The sequence below is a fragment of the Callorhinchus milii genome, unplaced genomic scaffold (genome assembly GCF_018977255.1).
Source record: "Callorhinchus milii isolate IMCB2004 unplaced genomic scaffold, IMCB_Cmil_1.0 Scaffold3, whole genome shotgun sequence".
Taxonomy (NCBI): Eukaryota; Metazoa; Chordata; class Chondrichthyes; order Chimaeriformes; family Callorhinchidae; genus Callorhinchus; species Callorhinchus milii.
This window is the reverse complement of record NW_024704744.1, coordinates 5,911,916-5,935,462: the sequence shown is the minus strand read 5'-3', so window position 1 is coordinate 5,935,462 and position 23,547 is coordinate 5,911,916. Positions and strand designations below refer to the sequence as shown.

General features: G+C 43.8%; 1 protein-coding gene across 2 annotated transcripts; it reads left to right on the top strand.

Moving 5' to 3' along the window:
- The first annotated feature begins 1,003 nt into the window (after window positions 1–1,003).
- Window positions 1,004–20,236, top strand: ptp4a1 (protein tyrosine phosphatase 4A1). 2 transcript variants are annotated; one of them, XM_042333025.1, is made up of 6 exons: window positions 1,004–1,084; window positions 12,830–13,378; window positions 14,179–14,271; window positions 15,245–15,375; window positions 17,709–17,783; window positions 18,534–20,236. In XM_042333025.1, exons 2-6 carry the CDS (start codon window positions 13,274–13,276, stop codon window positions 18,649–18,651), a joined length of 522 nt encoding a protein of 173 aa, XP_042188959.1. In that variant the 5' UTR covers window positions 1,004–1,084; window positions 12,830–13,273; the 3' UTR covers window positions 18,652–20,236. The 2 variants fall into 2 exon arrangements, with proteins under 2 accessions (XP_042188959.1, XP_042188958.1); XM_042333024.1 differs by having other exon boundaries at window positions 1,004–1,098.
- Window positions 20,237–23,547: the final 3,311 nt, after the last annotated feature.

Genomic DNA, 23,547 nt, shown 5'->3' with positions numbered 1-23,547 from the left:
ATCCACCCCTCCCTCTAGACACGCCCTTCCTCTGAGACACGTCTCTGAGATCATGACTGATCTGTACCTCAACTTCAATTGCCGCCTTTGCCCCATATCCTTCAATACCCTGACCCACAACAACAACAAGGTTGCATTTTTGGAGCGCCGTTCACGTCGGGAGGAGGTCCCAAGGCGCTGTACAGTTGGGTCAGGACCCGAGCAGGTGGGAAATGGTCAGGGTGAGGGAAGGGAGGGAGCGAGGAGTCGAGAGCGGAGCTGAAGGCACGGTCAAAGAGAAAGGTCTTGAGACCGGCCTTGAAGGAGGAAAGGGAGGAGGCGGCGAAGGCACTGGGGGTTGGAGTTCCAGAGCCTCGGGGCTGAGAGGCTGAAGGCCCGGCCACCGATGGTAGGGCGGTTGGGGCGGGGGATGTGGAGCAGACCGGAGCCAGAGGAACGGAGGGTACGGGCAGGTAGGTAGGGGGATAGTAGGTTGGAGAGGTAGGAGGGAGCGAGGCCATGAATGGCCTTGTAGGTGAGAATGAGGATCTTGGACCCAACAAGTCCATTGCCGTAGCCACGCCCACCTCCCGCTAACCACGCCCACCTCCCGCTAGCCACGCCCACCTCCCACTAGCCACGCCCACCTCCCGCTAGCCACGCCTCAAAATCGCCTCGCTAAGTGGTGGGTGCAGTGGAGTGAGGCGGGGCGGGGCGAGCGGGGATCGCCAGGATCTGATTGGCCAGGGTCCGGGGAGGGGGGGTGAGGGCGCCACGCGACGAAAGAGGGCGGAGCCGCGGGTGACGCAGAAGGCGTTGATTGACGTGTGTGTGGGGTGGTGGGGGGGAGGGGTGTGCGCGTGCGTGCGTGCGTGTGTGCGTGTGCGTGGGAGAGGAGAGGAAGCGGTGACGCGGGCGCGGGTATATAAAGGGCTGCGCGGCTCAGCGCTGGCGGTTGCTGGTCGGAGTCGGATCGACAGGCGGCGCATGCGATTCACCCCCCAACACCCCCCCCCCCGCCCAACCCTCCTTCCCGCCCGGCCCCGGCGCAGTCTCTCTCTTCTCGGACCTGGCGTCTAAATGATCGAGCCGCAGTCTTCAATGAGTAAGCACATCCCTGTAAGTGGCCGCTCGCCGCCTCGAGCCGGCGGCGGGGCGAGATCCTGGGGGGCGGCGCGGGCGACGGTTTTGCCTCACGCGGGGCGGGTATTGTCCCGAGACGGCGGTTATTGTCGCCCGTCCCCCGGGACTGAGGAGAGGGGGAGAGAGAGAGAGAGAGAGAGAGGACGGGGGTGGAGGGGGGGAAGACGACAGCCATTCCTACCTCCTCCTCCTCCTCCTCCCCCCGAGCCCGGGGTGTGGAGTCGCTCTGCTCGTGTCTCTCTCTCTCTCCCCCTCTCTCCCTCGGTCACCGCCATCACCCGAGGCCCCGGGCGCTGCCCTCTCTCTCTCTCTCTCTGTGTGTCTCCTCCACGGCCGTTAGTCTCCCCCTCTCCCCCCCCCCCCCCCCTCACCTCACCCGCTGATCGGCTCTGTCCAGGCCGCTCAGACACGGCCCGAGACTGGTCGTGACTAGTCTGGGCTTGTTTTACGTGGGGGGAGGGGTGGGGGGTGGTCTCCGCGCGGCCACTTGACAGCGCGGCAGCTGCTGCCCCGTCGTGAGGGGAGACACCGCCTGTCTGACCCCCCCCCCCCGTCTGGGTGGGGAGTGGGGGGGCAGAGACCCCGTCTGGGTGGGGGGGGGATGCTGTCTGGGGTGGGGGGGGGCAGATGAAGACTGTCAGAGCAGGGAGAGTAGTGAGAGAGACTGTTTTGTCAGGAGGAAGGTGGGGGTGAGATTGTCTGGGGTGGGAGGGGGACGAGTTGGTGTCTCTCTCTGTCGGGGGAGGGGGGGGAGACTGTCTGCTAGTGCGGGGGGTGGGTGGGTGGGGGGAGTGAGCGAGAATGTCTGTCAGGAGGAGGGAGAGAGATTGCCTGTGGTGGGGAGGGTGGGCCAAAGACACGCTGTTTCAGTCTGGGGGGGGAGAGATGCCCATCTCTCTGAGGGAGGGATTTGCCATATACTGTTTCTCTGAGGGATGCTGGAGAGAGACGCGATTGTCTGGGATGGGGATGGGTGTGGAAGAGGTGCCATCTCTGACTGGGGAGTGGGGGGAATGAAATGCCATCTGGTGAGAGGAACAAGCTGTTTCTCTGGCGACCGGGGAAGAGGCTGTTTCTCTGGGTGGGGGGGGAGGAGAGTTGCTGTCTATGGGGGTGGTGGGGTCAAGGGGAGAGATGTCTATCTGGTGGGGGGAAACGCGTCTCTTGTTTGAGGGGGACATGCTGTATCTGTCTGGGGGAAGGGATGATATCAATTGGGGAGGGGGTTGGGATGAATGATACTGTCTTGGGGGGAGGGGAGAAGTATGCCTTTTGTCTGTCTGGGGAGAGAGAGAGAGGAGATGCTGTCTTTTGCTGTCTGAAGGGATGAGATGCCGGCTGGTGGGATGGTGTGAGAGATCCGGGACAGAGTGACTAGTGGGACGGATTTAACATCTAGTTTTTTTTATAAATTAGAGGTTAGAGCTGCTTTTTAAGTGAATAAGTTTAATTTAAGATCAATACTTGGAATAAGTGATGTGCATAATTTTGAATTTTGTTGTAAAAATAGTTCTGAGGCTGCTGCCAAGTTGATTTGTGTCAATGTAGTAGCTTTCTGCGAGCATCATATTAGTTCACTTAAATATGTTCGAGGTAGACTATAGGAGTGTCGGTCTTATTGCCATTGTTGTGATCTGGCTAATCTCCAGGAGCAGATAACTGGTATCTAGAAATTTCTAGATCAATGCTATAAACCTGCATAGCTCTGTAAGAATGAACGTTCACAATTGTTAGCATTTAGATGGAACATAAAATTTTGTTTGGATTATTTGTATCCCTTGCAACCTTCTGCTGTCTCTCTAAAGTTGAGTTTCATTTACAGCTACTTGCTGTACCACCATGTTGGTTTGCTTTCTTGCAAGCTATAACCCTTTTGTGGGTGGCCCATCAACGCTTCTGTGATAGCTGCTGAAAGTTGGAACAGACTGACAGCTAAGGAACTATTAGAAAGATAATCCCTTGTTAAATAATTCTCTCTGTTACACATAGATTGAAATCTGAACTCTCATATTCCCAATGATTCTTACTTTAGTCATCACTTAGTTGTAATTTTAGCAAGTATAAAATGAAGCAATTAATAATTAAAGTCTTAGGTGTGTGCTGTTTGACAAAATGCAACAGTACAGCAGTCACCTCTACTCCCCTCAATTCTCAGGCAGGTGCTGCCAAACGTTCGTGATTTAAATCTCCAGATCCAGCATCAGATCTGGTTAGACTATTAAAACTATTGTTCTGCCCTTGCCTCAGCTAAATCATCCAAGGATCTTGGAGGCAGAAGACAACCCCAGGTTCCTCTTCACCAATTGCCTCCTTTGCCACCTTCCCATGCCCTGCCCATCCTCTCCTCCAATTCCAAATGTGATTTGCTCAGATCCCAAATCAAGATAATCTTTAGCTTCTCTTCTCAGCCCCGCACAATCACATACTACCTTACTCGGGGCTTTGTCCTCCCCTTCACTATGTTCCTACTCAGCAAAGCCATCCACAGATACGGTGTTAACCTCTGCATTCATGCGGTTGATGCTCGACTGTTATCTCTGCCTCCACCCTCAATTCCAGGACCCTGACTGCTTGTCAGACATCAAGTCCTGGATGAGCTCTAACCTTCTCTAGTTGATTGTTAAGGTTTTCCTGTTTGGCTCCCTTTAGTGCCCTCTAATCTCGGCCGCTGACAGCAACAATCAAGATGGATTACGTCGCAAAACTGGTCAGAACTTCAGTTTCTTCTTTGACTCTCAGTTGTCTTTTAAACCCCACATCTGTGCTCTGATCCGCTCAGCTTTATCCAAACTCTGAAACATTGCCTGTGCTTCTACCACTGTCTCTCCCCCTCAAGCTTTTGAGACTCCTCTCCATGCACTTATCAAGTCCAGGCTAGACTACCTATGCCTATTCTCTGCTTGCTGGACTCCACAGCTCTTCCTTACATAAGCTGCAGGCTAACCAAATTCTGCAGCCCATATCGTTTCCTGCATCGGACTCATGGAGGCTATAACCCCAACCTACCCCCCATCCTCACCCGACTACATTGGTTCCCCTTGCCCGGCAGACAGAGTTCACGTTCCTCATTCTTGCCTGTGAATCCTTCTATACGTCCACCTCGCCATACTTCTCCAACCTCCTCAAACCTTACCAATTTGGTTGCTGTCTTCGCTCAGCAGGCATCAGCCTGCCTCATTATCCCTGCGGGTGGGCCTTCAGCCTTCCTGCTCCCACTGTCTGGAACTCCTCTTTGAGCCTACCTCTTCGACTGCGCATTGGTCATCTTTTACCACCCCATCTTCAGCTTGTGTGCCAAACCAAGATTGTTAAGTGGGGTGTTGTCTTGAAGTGCTAGGTGATATATAAATGTAAAATTGTATTGTAAAATAAACATCTTGTGAAATGGTTGTAATCAATACTGTATGTTCTTGGCTTTTACAAAACCTAATGAGACTAAGCTAATTGCACTTGCGGAGTAGCTCCCTTATGTAGAACTCCTTTTATGGATAGTGGAAAGTTTAAATTTAGGTTCTGAGATCCAGCACAACAATATATTTAGGGCATGTCTGACACTGGCAGTAAAATTGTAAGTCAAACTTGGATTAGCAAAAATATTTTAATTTGAAGCTTGCTGGCAAAGAGCCGGATCTTGCAGATTTGGTTTGTCTTTATTTTCTCTGTCTCTCCCCTAAAAGTAAAGCACTGAATTGTCTGTTTAACCAAACATCAATAAATTGCATTTATATCACGCCTTTAACATTTGGAGAATGACCCAAGGCCTGTGACAGTCAAGGGTTTGTATCTGAACTAAGCATTGGGATCAAGAGGGGACTTGTTGGAATAGGAAGGTGGGGAAGGGGTAAGGGTATCGGATAACAGAGAGGGAATTTTGGAGGAGTGGCTGGAGGTGAGGTTGTCAGGAGGCACAATGGCTTAGGAGTTCAGATGACTCCAGGGGGACATGAAGCAAGCCGGAGCCCACTGAGTAGAGGGAGGGGGCAGGTTGGTAGGGGTTTAGGAGGTTGCAGAGGTCAGGGGAAAGCAAGGGAGTGGAAGGCTTTGAAAGTGAGGACCAGGATATTGAACTGTGTCCTCTGTGTGATGGGAAGACAGTGGAGTTGGGCGAGGATGGGGGTGATAGGGTCACGGAGCCTGGCGTGGGAGAGGACACAGGCTGCAGAGTTCTGGATGATCTGCAGCCTGCGGAGGGAGGAGTTGGGGAGGCCGACAAGCAGGAAGTTTGTATAGTCGAGCCTGGATGTTATGGATGCGTGTACAAGGGTCTCGGCAGCCTGTGGGGGAGCTGAGTGATGTTGCAGAGGTGCAGAAAAGCGGAGCGAGTCATGGCACGGATGTGGGTTATGAAGGACAGTTGAGTATCGAACAGGACCCCTAAGTTCTGTATTGGCTCTATAAGATGTAGAATGCCTCCATGGAGGGAGATGCTGTCAGCGCCTGAGGTATGAAGGCGCTGACAGGAGCCAAGCAGGAGGGTTCCACCTGGGAGTCTCTCATTTTGTGGTAAACAGTGTCCTTAATTATTGAAGACCAAAATATCTTCAGAGGAATCAGAGTAATGGTTTTGAGCACACAAATTTGTTTATGTGCTTGGGTAAAATTTACTAGAGCTCCCTGATGGCTTAGTCGTGTGAAAGGCGCTATACAAATGTAATTTTGTTGTTGTTGTTTGTTCAGTGAATAGCTGAGCTATGTGGGCCAGAGGTGGCAGGCATTGGGGCAGTAGAGTTGGCTGTACCTGGAGGAAGTGTATTCCTGTGAAGGTATCTTTTGGAAAAAAAGGATCTGGTTCAGCTGCAAATTGCTTCTTGGCCCTGAATGAGTTACTGGAGGATGACTGGAATTATCAGAAAAAAATTGAGTCTTAATTGAATTGGGCATTTTTTTTGTTTCGCTCTTCAAAATGTTTTTCTCGGTATTCAAATTGTTTTCTTTGTATATTTATTTTCCTGGTAAATTTCACTTCAAGTTTTTGTAGCCACATGTTAAAAAGAGCCACAGATGCCAAGACATTCTGAACTTTCCCACCAGACTGAGTCATTTGATTTACTGGTCCATCAGGAATACTTCAATTTTTTTTTCTTTCATTGTGCGAGTTGGGACATTTAACTTCTGAGTTTTCACCTTTGCGTTTCTTTAGTGAAACATTTGTGTTCCAGTTAGTTGCTGCCAGTGACTCAAATGTCTGCCAATTTTGATTGTTGTAATCCTTTTCCCAGAAACAAATGCATAGAGCAGTATTGTACTGTTGTGGTTCTGATCAGATCGTAGAACATTTAACTGTAATTGGGTAAGAGGTAAAGCAATGGTTACCTCTGGGTCGATGCAGTGTTACTTTGTCTCTAAATCCTTTTTCATTAAATGGATTCATTGTTTACTCTTTGCCTTCATTCAGTGTGTAATTGAGATCCCTTATACCTGTGGAAGCATTCTACCGTCTAAACATCTGGCCGGTATTTAATTAAGTTTGTGCTCTTGTAGATTTTTCCAAATAGATGTGAAGTAATATCCAATGGTTTAATCTGGGAAAAATTGCTGCACTGTTTCATATAAAATATCATGAGCTTAATTCTAATGTCGCCTTTTACTCTGACTCATGGTCAGAGTGAAAGGTGACATTAGAGTTGAGCACATGATATTGCTGACTCAGCGTTGACCTTTCGGTTATCTGATTAGAACTTTCCTCTTAAGGAAAACATCCTGCAGAACCTGTTGGAGCCCAGCCTCTGTTATAAAATGTCTAGCGCCCCCTCACTAACGGCAAGCCTCTGATTTGTTTTATGTTGATTTGTTCTGGACATACTTTGCTGCTTGGCAAGCTTTACTTGGATTCCAGCCAAAAGCATTTTATACAGAATTTTGGAGGTGTGGATTGCTGCCTCGTTCCAGGACTTCACATAATCTCTGCTGACATTTCCAGTTCAATACTGAGGGAATGAAACATTTTCTTAAATTAATAGCAGTAATCCTTGCATTTGACATAGTGCCTTATCACGTCTTTCAGACGTCTCAAAGTGCTTCAAAGAATACTGTAAAGTGAACTGACTGTATATTTGGACAAAAGCGGCAGCCAATTGTACACAGCAGTGTCCCACAAACAGTCATGGATTGAGTGACCACTTTTGGTTTTGGAAAGGATATTATCCCTGGAAAGCAGTCTGCCAATTGACTAATAGTAAGTAGGGTTCCTACTTACCGCTAAGTAAACCAGAGGCGTGTCGAGTAAGAAAGTTTGCCTACAGTTTCACCCTACCTGGGAATCGAACCCGGGTTCTCTCGCTTGCGAGGCGAGCACGCTAACCACCACACTACAGGATTCCACAAATGTGCCCAAGAAGCCGCACGTGATTCTGTGTGTTTGATATCACAGGGCAGGTAACCCTATTAGATCTTGTGCCTTACACATTGGGAGGATGTGGCATAGCACTTCACAAGATTTACCGTAAAGTGGAGTTGATATATTTTGTGGGTAAATGCAGCAGCACATTTGTACAAAGCAATGTTCCACAAACAGCCATGAAATAAAATATTATATTTGGGGGACTGTTGGCCAGGACACCAGGAGGAATTCGCTTCTCTTTTTGAATAGATCCATGGGCTCTTTAATATCCGCTGGAACAGGCAGATGGGATCTCTGTTTAATGTCTCATCTGAAGGACGGCGCCTCCATTAATTCAACACAAACCTAGTACTACATTGGAGTAACCCATAGACTATATGGTTTCCAGGTACTGATATAGGGATTGAATCCACAACCTTTGGTTTCTGAGGCAAGAGTACTATCCACTAAGCCGAGAGGACGTCTCAAAGAGCTTGGTGCTGCTGGCTCGGGGTGAGAATCGAAGGGTGTGAGTAAGGGAAAAAATGAGCAGTCAGAGACATCTTGAGACAGGCATGAAATGATGGAAGGTTGCAAGCAAGTCCAATGGAATCGGATGAAATTTTTGAGAGCAAGGCCAGAATGAGTGAATGCTCATGTGCCAGTGGTGCAGTTCATAGGTTGGGAGGCATGAAACAGGCCAGCGTTTGCTGAGCAAAGGGAACAGCGTGGTCGGTAGTGTTGTAGGAAGTCAGACGTGTGTGATAGGGCTAGTCTGTGGAGAGATTGCTAGTCCGTGTGAGCTTGAAGATCTTGAATTCAAATTGACTTGATTTAAAGATCAAGTCTTTAAAGATCCTAAAGACTAGACTGTTCATAAAATCATAAATTTGAGAGTGGAATGAAGATTGGCTGACCATTTAGATTTATTGGTAAATTATGTGAGCTGACTTCCCAGAGGTAAAGGAAGCAGGTTGCCAGGACATTCAAGAGAATTGAATGTCTATTGGCCTAGAAATAATTTTGGAGTAGTGTGTTTAGAGCTTGTAAAAGGTTTACAAATTGATGTCTGAACAAGGTGAAGTGAGCATTTTAGGATGAAGAATAATAAGAGGCAGTATAAACTAGATGCTAGAACCTTAAAGGGAGTGAAGGAACAGAGAGACCTGGGGGTTCATTATAAGTAAATCTTTGAAGGTGATAGGACAGGTAGATAAAGCTGTTTATATTAAAAACACATACGGGATACAAGGCTATAAATAAGGGCATAGAATACAAAAGTCAGGAAGTTAAGATGAACCTTTATAAAACACTGGTTAGGCCTCAGTTAGAGTATTGTGTTCAGTTCTGGGTCCACACTTTAGGAAGGATGTCAAGGAATTGGAGAGGATGCAAAGGAGATTTACCAGGATGGTAGCAGGAATGAGGGACTTCAGTTATGAGGAGAGGTAGAGAAGCTCGGATTATTCTCTTTAGAACAGAGAAGGTTAATAGGAGACTTAATAGAGGTTTTCAAAATTATGACGGGATTTAATAGGATGAACAAGGAGAAACTATTTCCACTGTCGGGTGGGTCAGTAACTCGAGGACACCGATTTAAAATAATTGTTAAAAGAACGGGCGGTGAGCAGAAATGTTTTCACACAGCGAGTTGTTCGGATCTGGAATGCATTGCCTGAAAGGGTGGGGGAAGCCGACTGGATAACAGCTTTTAAGAGAGAATGGCCTCTTTCTGTGCTGTATAATTCTGTGATTCTAAGGCGGAGTATGTGCTAGTGTGGTAAGTTTAAAACCTCCTGTTAATTGTTATATCAAATATGGTGGTGACGCCTATATGTCTTTGCCTCTTTGGCGCAAGTATTGCTGCTTAATTTTGTTTATTCTGGAGGGCCAACTCCTTAAGAATATATCACTTTTGAATGTATGGTATAGGCTAATCAGAACTATTGGTGGGGAGGAAATGGCCCCACCAAAAAATTCACCATCAATTTTCCCTTATAAAGATCCTCCATTTCCCTCTCCTAGGTAATGTTATTGGTTAGGCATCTAGTCTGATACAAAGGGCTGAATTTTATATTGATCAGCAAGACTGCATAGGTTAGCTCATTAACATTTGATTTGGCTTGTGGATTATGGAGTTCTGTGAAAGTAACACTAAAGCCGTGACTAGTAAATTTCGCCTCGAGTCTGTATATCCCGTGAAAAACTTTGACATCGGCCGACGGGAAAGGGGCCGCAGTATATCAAATGCAAATAATAGTAGGGGAACCTGAAACTGATTCCTGTGATCCTCTCCCTCAATCTTGCCCTCCAAATAAACGTGTGTTCGTGACCATTCACTTAACTTTGCTATTGCAAAAGGCCTCACCTTAAAATTACTGAACTTGACCGTTTCTGATTACGGTTCTTCACCATTCATCTCCCGGTTCCCAGGTTGAACCCCTCCACCTTTTCTTTCCTCACATGGAGTAAAATTGCCCCCTTTGTTCCACACCAGTCGTTTGAACTTCTACCTCTTCGTTAGCCGCTCACCTACCAATGCCTTAGAGCCTCAACTGATCTGGTCAAAACATGTTCTTTTCAATACCTTTTATCCCTGTCAGATCGTAATCTCCCATCCTTGCTAATTCCTCACTTTTCTTTTCTTTGTGAAAGCTGCTGTCTAAATGCAGGGTAGTTGCCACTGGGAATCCTATATTAAAGTCAGCCGGGTTGTATTCATGTGCACTAAACCTTTTAGCTGTTCTAAGCTTTCATGTTCTATGACATTTACTTAATAATAATAATCTTTGCATTCGATACCGCGCTTTTCATGTCTTCAAGACATCTCAAAGCGTTTCACAGAATACACTGTAAAGTGAATTGACTACATTTGTGGGCAAAACGCGGCAGCCAATTGCCCAGCAGCGTCCTACAAACAGTCGAGTTTAAAAGTCGTGTTTGATTTGATCAATGTTGCCATTTCCTACTGTCTGGAGGTAGGACGTTGTTACTGTGCCCAAAGGCATAAACGATATTGATGAATGCACTTGTACAATTTTGGGTCTCCAGTGGCTGGCTACATACGCCTGCCCAATGGTAACCAGAAATGTACAGGACTCAAAAGATTGTTGCTGTCAATTTGACCAATCCCAAAAAATTTTTTTTAAAATTACTCCGTTCTTATCACTTCAATTGAATTCTGTGCCAAATAATCATTTAAATTGCTCCACAATCTGCCTCTGGCTAATCTAATCCCCATATTGCATTAACTACTCTATAAAAATTAAACATCTGAACTTGAGGCCGTGCTCAAATTCAGTAATTCCAGTAATTGTTCAAAAGTTCACCTTGAGCAATTACTGGAGTAATAATAATAATAATCCTTGCATTTGATACAGCGCTTTTCACGTCTTCTAAACGTCCCAAAGCGCTTCACAGAATATACTGTAAAGTGAATTGACTGTATATTTGTGGGCGAACGCGGCAGCCAATTGTGCACAGCAGTGTAGTAAGACTTGACTGGTTCATGTAAGGGCTGTGGGTGCTCAGTTTGTCAGGGCAGTGCTGTTTCTCCAAATGAGTAGAATTGTCAGAGGTCTGATTACACCAAACTGTCCTATTTTGTCATAATGCAGTAGTATTAACCTTTGTAGTTGTATGTGCTATCAGTGATCAATATTGATGTAATGCGCTTGTACAATTTTATATAACCTTAGCAATAAAATTAAAGGGGTTGAAGGGAGTTGAGCCCTGCTTCATTGCAGGTAGGTTTCTAAACTCTTAAGAAGCTCCTCTTCCGTTACATGATTTTCCTCCTCCTGTGCTGAAGGTGTTTGTCTATTCACATATAGTTTCACGGGTACCTTGCAAATGGCCATTGATGTGCAAACCTTAACAGCTTAGTCTAGTGCCAGCTGAGTGCAGTATTTGACTGCAAATCCCATGATGTCTGAACCCGATACTGACCTAGCAGGGGTCTCTGGACATGGGGAGCTAAGATCTGTGTTGTCCTACAGCATCTAAAGGCAACTTTATAATAGATTGACCATTTTTTAAAAAAAAGTTAGGATGCAGAATTTACATTCAGTGCATTGAAGGCTCTTCTTCCAACCCAAATAGTTGTTGCATTCAAGTAGATTCTTCTGCCCTTTAAAAAATCTTTAAGGTCAAATGTTTTGAGATTATATCAAATAAAAAGACAATATGAAAGAAATGGCAGAGATTGACAATTTACATTATATATGTTGAATTGATCAATGTTGCTATTGCCTACTGTCTGGAGGTAAGAAGTTGTTACTGTACTAGAGAGAAGTGCCTAAAATCAAAACTGCTATGACCATTTTTTAAAAAATGTATACGCAGTATTGCATTCAATTGATTTCTTACATGTCTAATGCTTTGGTCTTGTCATTAATGTATTTACTGACTGGATTCTGACAAATTCTAAACCAAATGCAAGAATTATTATTAAACTGCAGAATAGTTACTGAAGCTCATTCAATGTAGACTTGCAAACGGGGGTGGGTAATAAGTTTCATATTAAAATGGCTGAGTAGATGACCAGTAGTTATTTGGAGTAATAATAATAATAATAATCCTTGCATTTGATATAGCGCTTTTCACGTCGGGAGGACGTCCCAAAGCGCTTCACAGAACACACTGTAAAGTGAATTGACTGTATATTTGTGGGCGAACGCGGCAGCCAATTGCGCACAGCAATGTCCCACAAACAGTCGTAGATTGAAAATGACCAATTTATTATTGTTTTTGGTTTTGGAGGGATTATTAGGCGTGTGGAGTAAGGAAACTTGCCCAAGGTTTCGCCCTGCCTGGAATTGAACTCAGGTCTCTCACTTGCAAAGCGATAAAGTAATAAAACCAGAAGAGCTGTAGATGTCTATGCAGAATCAGAGGCTCTGGAAGAAGGCGAATAATGTGCTGTTAAAGTCAGGACATGTGGAGTTGAGGGTATGGTAGCAGAATTGATTGAGAGATTACTGAAAAAAATAGAAAACAAAGTAAACAACAGCTTCTCATGCTGGCAAGAAATAGGAAGTGTTGATCTATACTTGGACTGCTACTGTTCACAGGTACATCAATGATTTGGACTCAGATATAGGAGGTTTGTTGTCAATTCAAATGCCACTAATCTGAGGGTGTTCGAAATAACTGGATTGCGAAAAGTTGCAGGAAGATCAAACTAGGCTGACAGAATGGCAGATAGGTGGAAGATCAATTTGATTCACTTCAGTCGGAAGAATATTTGACACGAGGCAGAAGGGAATAGGACTGGGAGCTCATGTGGCGAACAGTCACCTGTATGGACTAAATGGGCCAAATGGCATCTATCTGAAATTCCAGAATGTATAAGAAATTTAAATAACATTTGTGTGTTTTTCATTACAGCAGTTCTGTGGTGTTCTAGGTCACACATTTATGGAGTTTCTGAAGGGCAGTGGAGACTACTGCCAGGCACAGCACGACGTCTATGCAGACAAGTGAACTGTAGAAATCTGTTGGTGTTACACTCAGAAGACCCTTTAAGAGCCGCTTTACCAGCAGCTGGCTGTTACCTGAGTAGAAAAGCGCTTGATTCATCTGCGACCATATCTGGATGGGGTAACTTCAAGTGGGCTGTTTTTCATTGGTCACAGTGTTGCTGGATCGAAGTCAAAAGCTTCATCAAGAGCCTCCATTCTTCCAGCTTCATACTTACAAGTGCTCAGTCTCCAGTGGAATTTGATAATTGGGCCTTGGTATTAAATTTGGCTCTCTTCAGGCGCCCCACATTCAAATTTGCGCACAATTTTTTTAGCAAATTTTTCAAGTTTTTTGTGCCATTTTAAGAAAATGGCTCGAATGAATCGCCCAGCCCCTGTGGAAATCACCTACAAGAACATGAGATTTCTGATCACCCACAACCCCACCAATGCAACCTTAAATAAGTTCATAGAGGTAAGAGTTTAAACAACAACTACCAAACATTACATTTGTATAGTTCCTTTCACGTAGGGAGGGCATTCCAAGGCACCTGATAGTCAGGGATTTGATCTCAAGCTGGAGTTGGGATCAGGCGGAGTGGGTGGGGGTCGGAAGGTGACTGAAGGCTTGGTTGATGAGGAGGGTCTTGAGACGGGCCTTGAAGGAGGCAAGGGAGGGAGTGCGATGAAGGGTCTCCGGGATGGGTTTCCAAAGGGTGGGGAGCAAAGAGATTGAAGGCCCTGATCGATGGTGGGGTGGGCAAGGTTCATGGAGCAGGTGCAATCCGCTAAGCAGAGGGAGCGGACAGGTCGATTTAGAATTAGCAGAGATTAGAGAGCAGCAAAAAGAACTACACACTGGCATAGAGGTAAAGAACAAAAGGAAGCCTGTGGGTTTTGTATGTTAAGCATGACTAGATATTGCACATCTAATCCAGCCTTCTTATCATCTTGGGGGTAGGGTAGAGGACAGAAGTAAAATGGTAATCAGGGTCTACTTGGAGCTGAGTTGGCTTCAAGGGTGATACACCTGATAATGGAATCAGAATCAAGTTGATTGGTGGCAGTCTGGGATGTCTTGTCTCTGAACCATCTGAGTCTGCAGTACTCTTGGTCCTGCTTTGACCATGATAACTAAAGTTGCAACTTTGCTAATTATTAACTTGAGCAAGTTAACAGGGCATCTGATGCCTATCAAATTTGACCTTATCAGTGCCTTCAGGAGAGGTGATACAATTATGGTATGGGGTACATCTGATTATTTGTATGTTTCAGGAGTTAAAAAAGTACAGCGTTACCACAGTAGTTCGAGTATGTGAAGCCACCTATGACACTTCCCTGGTTGAAAAAGAAGGTATTCAATTTTTGGTAAGTACCCTGACACTGATTCAGTTTTAAATCTCCAGCTTGTTCCATTACCTGTTTAGTGAGTGTTTTATTGCAGTCTGACCTGGAATTTACTGGGTTAGTTTTAAGTGCAGACATAGGAGTTCCAAGAACTACCACTCCATTCTCACTTTTAGATTCTTTTTGTGCCCAGACTGATGACACCAGGTTCCTCTGCTGACTATTTTGCATTGAATTGAGTTTCCTCAAAAACGTGATAAGGCGCTATATCAAATCCCAGTATTATTATTATATGGGAATGCCATCCTGGAACAGTTGGATGTACTTGGATTGAAGGAGTTATACCTTTGTTTGGCAGTTTGCTGTGAAGGGCTTTACCCTCAACTCTCAATTCAAAAGAACCCGGTTTCTCCCAAGTTCTTGTAAACTTGTATTTCCTGCTATTGAAATTTACAACCAAATTCAGATTGGTGAGTCACATAACATCTGTAATTTTATTTTGTAAAGCATTTGTTTTTTTAACCAGAAATTCTATATACAAACAAGTAGCTAAGTGTGTAGAGCACTCGCTTTGCAAGCGAGAGACCTGAGTTCAATCCCAGGCAGAGGGCGAAACCTTGGGCAAGTTTCCTTACTCCACACAGAGCCTAATAATAATCCCTCCAAAACCAAAAACAATAAAAAATTGGTCATTTTCAATCTATGACTGTTTGTGGGACATTGCTGTGCGCAATTGGCTGCCGCGTTCGCCCACAAATATGCAGTCAATTCACTTTACAGTGTCTTCTGTGAAGCGCTTTGGGACGTCCTCCCGACGTGAAAAGCGCTATATCAAATGCAAGGATTATTATTATTATTAAGTATTCGACGCACATCTAAAAGTTAGCTGCAAACGGTTTTGTACTGATTATGGAGTATTAAGGACTGTTTTAATGCAATGTGGATGAAATGATGTGAAAGGTTTCTGTAGGTTGAAATTTGCTTTCTTCAACAGGACTGGCCATTCGACGATGGTGCCCCACCTTCAAATCAGATTGTGGATGATTGGCTTAGCCTTCTCAAAGCTAAGTTCCGTGAAGAACCTGGCTGTTGCATTGCTGTTCACTGTGTGGCAGGACTTGGAAGGTATATATACAGTAATTGCCATTCTCCAGATGTTACTGTATTGTGCGTAAAATGTATAGTATACTTTAGTCAGCAACTTAGAAAGATTTTGAATTGAGGTAGATGTCATGCGCTGCTTTTTTCTTTATACTCTTACAATACAACTCCCTTTTGTGCACGTTGGGAATTTTGGACTACATGTTGTATGCTGTACTGTTTGATCCGTCACATATCCATGTGAAAAGAAAGGAATGACCTTTAAGTCCTTCTATGTACTGTAGTTGTGTAACAGTTTCTCTTTGGAACAGAACAGTGGTGTTGGTTTCAATCACTTTGCAACTTGAGCATCAGTGTAGAACAAATGTGGTCATTATTTGTAATCTCTCAACATGGTTCCTTGTGACAGGTTTCTTGCTTTTCTTTTAACTGATACTTGAGATTTGTGTTCTGAATATTAATATGATTGTATGGCTATCTAGGTTTTGTGAGGGGGAGTCTGTTCTTAATAGAAACATTGGCAATATCTGAATGCAGATAAATGTTCTTAATGATCAAAAGGGCCAGATGAATCAGTGAGTGAATGTGCTGTCCTTTTGCTTATGGGACCCTGGTTAGAATCCGAATTGATCGTCTCCCAGTTATAAGCAGCTTTAATGAATATGTAAGCACTCAAAATTATTCCTGATGAATGCACAATAACCACCCTATAAAATGATGACTGGACAATGATAGAGTAGGGGTGCAGCTCTAAATTGATTGATTCACCTTGCTGGGAGCAGATTAGAGTGATAAATAGTATATTCTAAATGGGCAGCACGAGGATGGATAGACGAAAAGAGATCTAAGGCTTCAGAGTCTTATCATTGAAATTCAAAACGTAAGTGCAGAAAACTATCGAGCAAAAGATGCCGGCACTTATTTGTAGATGCAGAACTCATTTGGAGCTTTGTTCAGTTTGGTGCACCTAATCTTTTGAAGCATATACTGGTCTCGGAGAGTGTTCCGTTTTCTAAACTAATAACTGGGCTAAAGCGGTTTAGCTATGATGAGAGGCAGGGTAGACTGGGGTTGCATTCCTTGGGATAGAGGTGGTTAAGTGGTAATTTGTTTAACACATTTAAAATAATGAAAGGAATTGACAGGCTAGATAGTGGGCAACTCTTCCTCTTAGTAGAGGCATTCATTACAAGGAAGCATAGTCTTAATATCAGTTAAGATCGTTAGAACTGAGGTCATGAAGTATTTGTGAACAGTTGTGAAAATGTGGAATGTTCGTCCCCAGAAATCTGTAGAGGTGGGATCAATAGGGAATTTTAAAAGATAATTTGGTAGTAAATTGGTTTGGTGAGAAGGCAAGGAATTGGGATTAAAATCCTATGAACTGATGGAACAGGCGTGATGAGCTGAGTGTCCTCCTCCTGTTTAGGTTCCTAAAAGCTACACCTGATGGAGGAATTCTTGAACCTAACAGTTGCTACAAAGGTGGAAAACATGCTTTCCCCTTGGGCTGATGTCCTTCGTCTTAGTAATTGTGAGAGTGATGGAAACAAAAGTTTTGGCTGCTGTAATAGCTATAAATTTGTTTTGATAAGCAAGGTTTCTGACACAGTGAAAGCCGTGAAGTCCTGTAGCTCAGTGGTTAGAGCACTTGCCTCACAACGAGAGACCTGGGTTCAATTCCCGGCAGGGTGAAACCTTGGGCAAGTTTCCTTACTCCACACGCCTAATAATAATCCTTCAAGAAAAAAATAATAAAATTGGTCACTTCAGTCCACAACTGTTTGTGGGACGCTGCTGTGCGCATTTGGCTGCTGTGTTTCATCCACAAATATACAGTTAATTCACTTTACAATGTGTTCTGTGAAGCGCTTTGGGACGTCCTCCCGACGTGAAAAGCGATATATCAAATGCAAGAATTATTATTATTTACAGTATATTCTGTGAAGCGCTTTGAGACATCTAGAAGACGTGAAAGGCACTAATCAAATGCAAGGATTATTATTATTATTATGAATGTCCATGGATCTCCAGACCAAACTGAGTTCCATATATGTATGGTTTCTGCTTTTAGTATGGAGTGTGCACTCTTCTCCAGACGGATGCATCTTGCTTGGCTAATCCTGGAGTTCTGCTGCTGGTTGGCAATAGGCTTGAGGATTCCAGACTGTGCTTTGAGGACACTGCTGAATATTTGACAAGCTAAACTCATGTAGTTAAACATTCCCTATAGCTTGGATTTATAAAACGCCCTTCACATGGGTTAGTGTCTCGGACGCTTGCAGACACTAACAAACTTCCTGCTCGAGCATGGAGAGAAAAGAAATAATAAATTGTTTTTTCTTTTTCCACATTAGAGCTCCAGTTCTGGTGGCCCTCGCCTTGATTGAATGTGGAATGAAGTATGAAGATGCCGTTCAGTTCATTCGACAGTAAGTGAAACTTGTACCTCGGCAAGCCAACCCTATGATCTTGCTATCAGATACCCATTGCACATACATAAAGCAGGAAGATTATTTTTAAATTATTATTATTATTCTTGTACTTCAAAACTTGGAAATGTGGTGAAGTATTGAGCACAAATGTTTCAAAAAGGAGCAAGGAAATGACTGAAGTGTGATCTGAAGTCAGGCTTCGAAAGTGAGGAGAGAGCAAGTTGGAGGAGCTCTGGGATAGAATTCCAGAGTAGTGGCAGATTGGGTGAAAGCTTGTGCACCAATTTTTGTGGGACATATCAAGCAGGAAACATGAAGCATGCTATTGTTAAAATAATAAAAACTTTACATTTGATATTGTGGCTTTTATGTTAGGACTTCCCAAAGTTCCTCACAGAAAATACTGTAAAGTACAGTGACCGTGTATTTGATGAACAAACACAGCAGCTCGTTTGCACAAAGCAATATACCAAGAAAATGTATTTTTATTTAAGTGTGGGGTGGGATTGTTGGCTAGGATACTGGGAGAAACTCACTTTGCGAATAGTGTCATGGGATCTTTAATTTCCACCTGAACAGGCAGATGAGACCTTGGTTTAACATCTCATTCGAAGGACAGTTGAGGCTAATGGATTTGTCCTCAAATGGCAATCAGAGCATTTTAATTCTCTTGTACTATACAGAACTAATGTAAAATCAAGTGTTTTTTTTACGTTTAAAATTCTGTTTCAATTTTTTTTAATTCAGGAAACGTCGTGGAGCCTTCAACAGCAAGCAGCTTTTGTACTTGGAGAAATACCGTCCCAAAATGCGCCTACGCTTCAAGGATTCCAACGGTCATCGGAACAATTGCTGCATCCAGTAATGTCCACGGATTGCTGATCGGTAACTCAACTGAAGGCTAAGCAGATGCTTAATGTGACCGGTTCAGTAGGAACGTAAATTTTTAGATGTGCTTTTTAATGTCAACTTGGTGCTTCCCTTCGGAGCTGGGAGGAGGGGGGGGGGGGGGAGGGAAGAGAAAGTGTTTTTAAGCCCAGAAATTCTCTCGCAACCTTCACGTTTTCTTTGAGCTTCTAACAAGTTACTGTATGATGAGTATACTTCAGTCAAGCTCCTATTCTTACAGTGCCCATCACTGAGCTGTGTTGCACAGGGCTGTGATGTACAGTAGGCATGTGTTGCAGAGCTCCTTGCTGCCCTGTTTGCAAGCAATGAAGTTAGGGATATACAAATGACCACAACATTAGCTGAGTTTCCAGCACAACACGTTTTGAAATGCATTTTATTTTCTTCCCAAGGCCCAGTATTTGGGTCACCTAGAATGTTAACTGTTAACAGTTCTGTTGGCAAATTTGGAGATCTTTCTCCACCAAAGTGAACCATCTCTCAAGTCACCTGAATGTGCATTACGGAGCACCAGTTTTTGGTGCATCTCATTGGTTGAGCTTGCCTCGATGGGTCAGTGCAGCATCAACCACATATGCAGCTCCTTCACATGAGCATTCTACGCAGTGGCATGGAAAGGTCAATTCAGCTGGCAGCTCAGTGTATATTTGTACTGTTTACATGATCTGCAGTCACTAGAACTTGTTGCTGCTCAGCAGTGTGCCTGAGTTTCTTTGTCAAACTTATCACCGACTAAATCTTCATTCGATTGCCCCCTTTCATGTATATTGTATATTGTTTTTTAGATAATGCTTGCAATGCATTTGAATGGTTTCTGTTGTAAATCATGTGATGTTACCATGAATTTCCTCACAACCCTTTGCAGTTTCAGCATCTAAATGGGCCTTCTTCTAAATGCTTTAGTTCATCAGAATCTGCATATTGCAATATAGCATAGAGAAGCACACAGTTTTTTCAAAATCTTAAAATAAGTCTTCAAAATAAAGCCTTACAATGTGAAACATTGGCACTCTACAGTGCAACTTCAGGTTGGGCCCAAAACATACAAATGGGTGGAGGAAGGACTATTTAATATTAGTATGTTGCCTTTTTGTCTTGTGCAGAAAATGTATATTAGAGTATGCCCTTTACATACTAAATCAATTTTTTAAAGTAGAAATGCTTTGTTATTGTAGCTAAAAATTCATATTGTACAGTAAAATTTCTGAAACTTGTAACTTTTATTTCTTTTGATGTACTATCGGAGGTTTACCAACTTGTCAGAAGCGTGATTTGAGTTTCTGCTTCAACTATGCAGACCACGACGTCTGTAATATTTTGTATGCCTTTTGATTGCGTAAGTTAATACTTGGATACTTAATCATTTGTTTAATTATGTAATGATGCAACGGTGATGTGTATTAATGTTAGATGAACCATATTTATACTGTCTTGGGAACGTGTGGTATAGTTCTGTGGGAGAAGTAATTTGCCAGTTTTCACCAGCTTGTTCTGAACCTAGTGCGAGAGCTTGTCATCCCAAATAAAAAGTGGAAAAAGCACAAGGCTTTGACTTATTGGTGAGCCTTTTATTACAGTCTGCCTGGACCAAAATGCAGCACATTAGCTATTTACAGCAGTATCCATTGTGGTGACCAATAACTCCCTGCACTGCTCGGGAAATTCTGTGGGTAGGACAGCTGCCTTGCAAACACTTAATTCCAAACGTCAAGCTCCTTTGTCCTTTCCAGCAAATCTACTTAAAGGGAGGTGAGGACAAGTTTTTAATCCATCAGCACAATAATCTTGTGTGTTTATTTCTAGCTTCCTGTTTAGGTAACTTTATTTCTACGCTTCCTGTTTGGGTAGTAACCTTGTTTGCTGCATTTCAATACTGCCTGGTAACCTTGAGTTAGCAGTTTACACACAACTGAATTTGGGGTGGGCAGTAATCTAAATCACAGGTTCCATGGAACTAAATGTTTTACATTCTCGTCTGACTCCATTGGCTCCCTATCCTTCAGAGGATCCAGTTCAAGATGCTGGTCCTCACTTATAAAGCCCTCCATGGCCTCGCCCCACCCTACCTCTGCGACCTCCTAACCACCTACCAACCCGCCCGCTCCCTCCGCTCAGCCGGCTCCGACCTGCTCCACGTTCCCCGACCCACCCGCCCCACCATTGGCGGGAGAGCCTTCAGCCACTCTGCCCCCAACCTCTGGAATTCTATCCCCCAATCCCTCTGCCTCGACCCCTCCTTAGCCTCCTTCAAGTCCCGCCTCAAGACCCTTCTCTTCAACCATGCCATCGGCCACCCCTCTTCCCCTCCCCTCCCTTCTTCCACACCTCCCCAACCCCAGCTCGGATCTGAAATGCTGTACAATGTCCAGGCCTTGGGACGTCCTCCCGACGTGAAAGGCGCTATACAAATGTAATGTACAATCATAAAGTGCTCCAAGAACTCAACCTCTGCAAATTTGCAGTACTCCATGCTGACCTCTCCGCTTAGTGGACTGCCCTCCCACCATTAGAAATCAGGCCTTCAGCCTTTCTGCCCCAACCTCTGGAACTCCATTCCACAGAACCTACACCTTGCCCCCTCCCTTTCTCGTTTCAAGGCCAGTCTCAATGCCTTTCTCTTCGACTATGCATTTGGTTATCCACCCTCCACCGCTCCTGATGCTAACCCCCAGCTCGAGTGTGAATCCTTGTCTGTCGAGTGCCTTGAAGTTGCTATACAAATGTAATTTGTTGTTTGTTGTATCTTTAATACAAAGTTATTCCCACAATGTAAAATTCTGATCACTTCCAGATTCAAGTAGGTAATTGTCATCCTTGTATGAACTTGGTTAATTGTATCTGGTCAAGGAACAAGCAGTGGAGTTTATTGAAAGAGAAAGCTGTTAAATTGGAAAGTCTCACACTCGGTCCTGGCCACATTAGAGTTCAGTTATGGACCCAGGAATTGAACATTGTAGCTTTGTTCAACAGATTGCAGACACCCATCTGCTGCAGTTAGCAAAGTTTAAAGCTATGCTGTCTAAACGCAGAGGAAAGGAGAATAAGTAGCAGGACTATAGTATACTGGCACGTAGGATATGACTGGATAAGTATCAGTAATGGGAGGTGGGGCCATTTTAGAACAGGATAGAGACGAGCCAGAACTGCTTTATTGTCTGTAATGCAAAATGGCATTGAATACCACTGGTGAAAGGGAGAGTAGGATTTTTTAAAAAAAAACGTGTATAGTAGAAAAATTGAGGGGTAAATCTAGACTAATCACCTCGTCCTGACTGTCCACTCAGTCAGTATTGGAGCAAGCAGCTGTGGAAGTTAGGAATCCTTTTGACTAATGCTGCTTACATGAAGGTTACTATATAAATGCAAGTTGTCTTCCAGGTCTTCGGATAATGGGAGAGTTAAAGTGGATCTTTTAATTGTAGGCTGATAATTTTTGGTAGCTGGCACTCATGGCATGAAAGGCATGTTCAGGCTGGTGGGTATATTTTACTGCGAATTCTGTGAAGTGCTTTGAGATGTCCTGACATGTAAGGATATGTAGTCATGATCTTAATTATAGACAGTTTTGTGGAAAGTGCACCAATTTACAGATTAAGTGGAGTGTGAGGGAGTATGGTTAGTGCATTTTAAATGGTGAAGATCTATGAGGGGGTACATAACTTGTTAACATAGTTAACAGATGCACAGAGCAGTCAATGCTAATAGGATGTTGGTCTTTGTAACAATCATATGGAGTGCTGGTCAAGCATCCAAAGTATCGTGTTAAGTTTTGGAGACTTAAACATTACAAAGAAAATACTAGCCTTAAGGTGTGTGTCCAGCATCAATTGTCTAGAATACATTATCTGAAGTGAAGTGGTTTAAGTATGATGGAAGCTGAGTAGATTTGGATCTGTGGAGATTAAGGGGTGATCTGACCGAGGTATTAATTATGAGGCAATTGATGAGCTAGATGGTGAAAAACTCTTCTTATAATAGAGGAATCTGAAAACAAGGGAAAGTGTTCTTCAAATTAGACCCAAATCGGTTAGAAGCCGGATCAGCAAATTTCCCCACCAAGAGTTGTGAGAATGTGGAACGCACTGCCCAGAAGGCCTTTGATGTAGAATCAAGTGGGACGTTTAAAAGAGAAATAAATGGGTCGATACTTTGGATATAAGGTGATGGGAAATGGGATTAAAAGATCTGATGCAATCTCATCAAGGGGTGGCTAGACTTGCTGAATAGCCTCGTACTATACCTATGAGGTTGCATGTGACGTAATGCATTTTGGCTGTAAAAATAGGGACTGGAAATGTAATAGACTCAGATATTTGGGAGGGAGACTTGATAAAAAAGGATTCTAGCCTGACGGAAAATAAATAGCCAAGCCCAACAAACCGGGATCATAGGATTTGGGGGTGGGGTAAACTGGGGCTCAGACTGTTGAGGGGCCATTTAATTGGAAATTTGATAGAAATCAAAACAAATAGCAATGTTTTCCCAGATGGATCAAGTAATTAGTACAGTACATGACCAAATTTATATATTTAAACTGAATGTTAGATTCCACTGTTGTTTGCTGGAGTATGCACTAGCCTATGAGCAATAAAACATTTTTCTTTGTATCCACATGCTTCCAGCAAACAACCAGATCTAATTAATGACACCTAACTTTATTGCTACCATTTGCCTCCAACTCATCTGTTGTCTGTCCAGCGCTTGGGAAGTCCTTCTGACGTAAAAGGCGCTATACAAATGTAATCTTGTTGCTGCTGTTGTTACACCAACTTATAATAATAATAATCCTTGCATTTGATATAGCGCCTCAAAGCGCTTCACAGAATATACTGTAAAGTGAATTGACTGTATA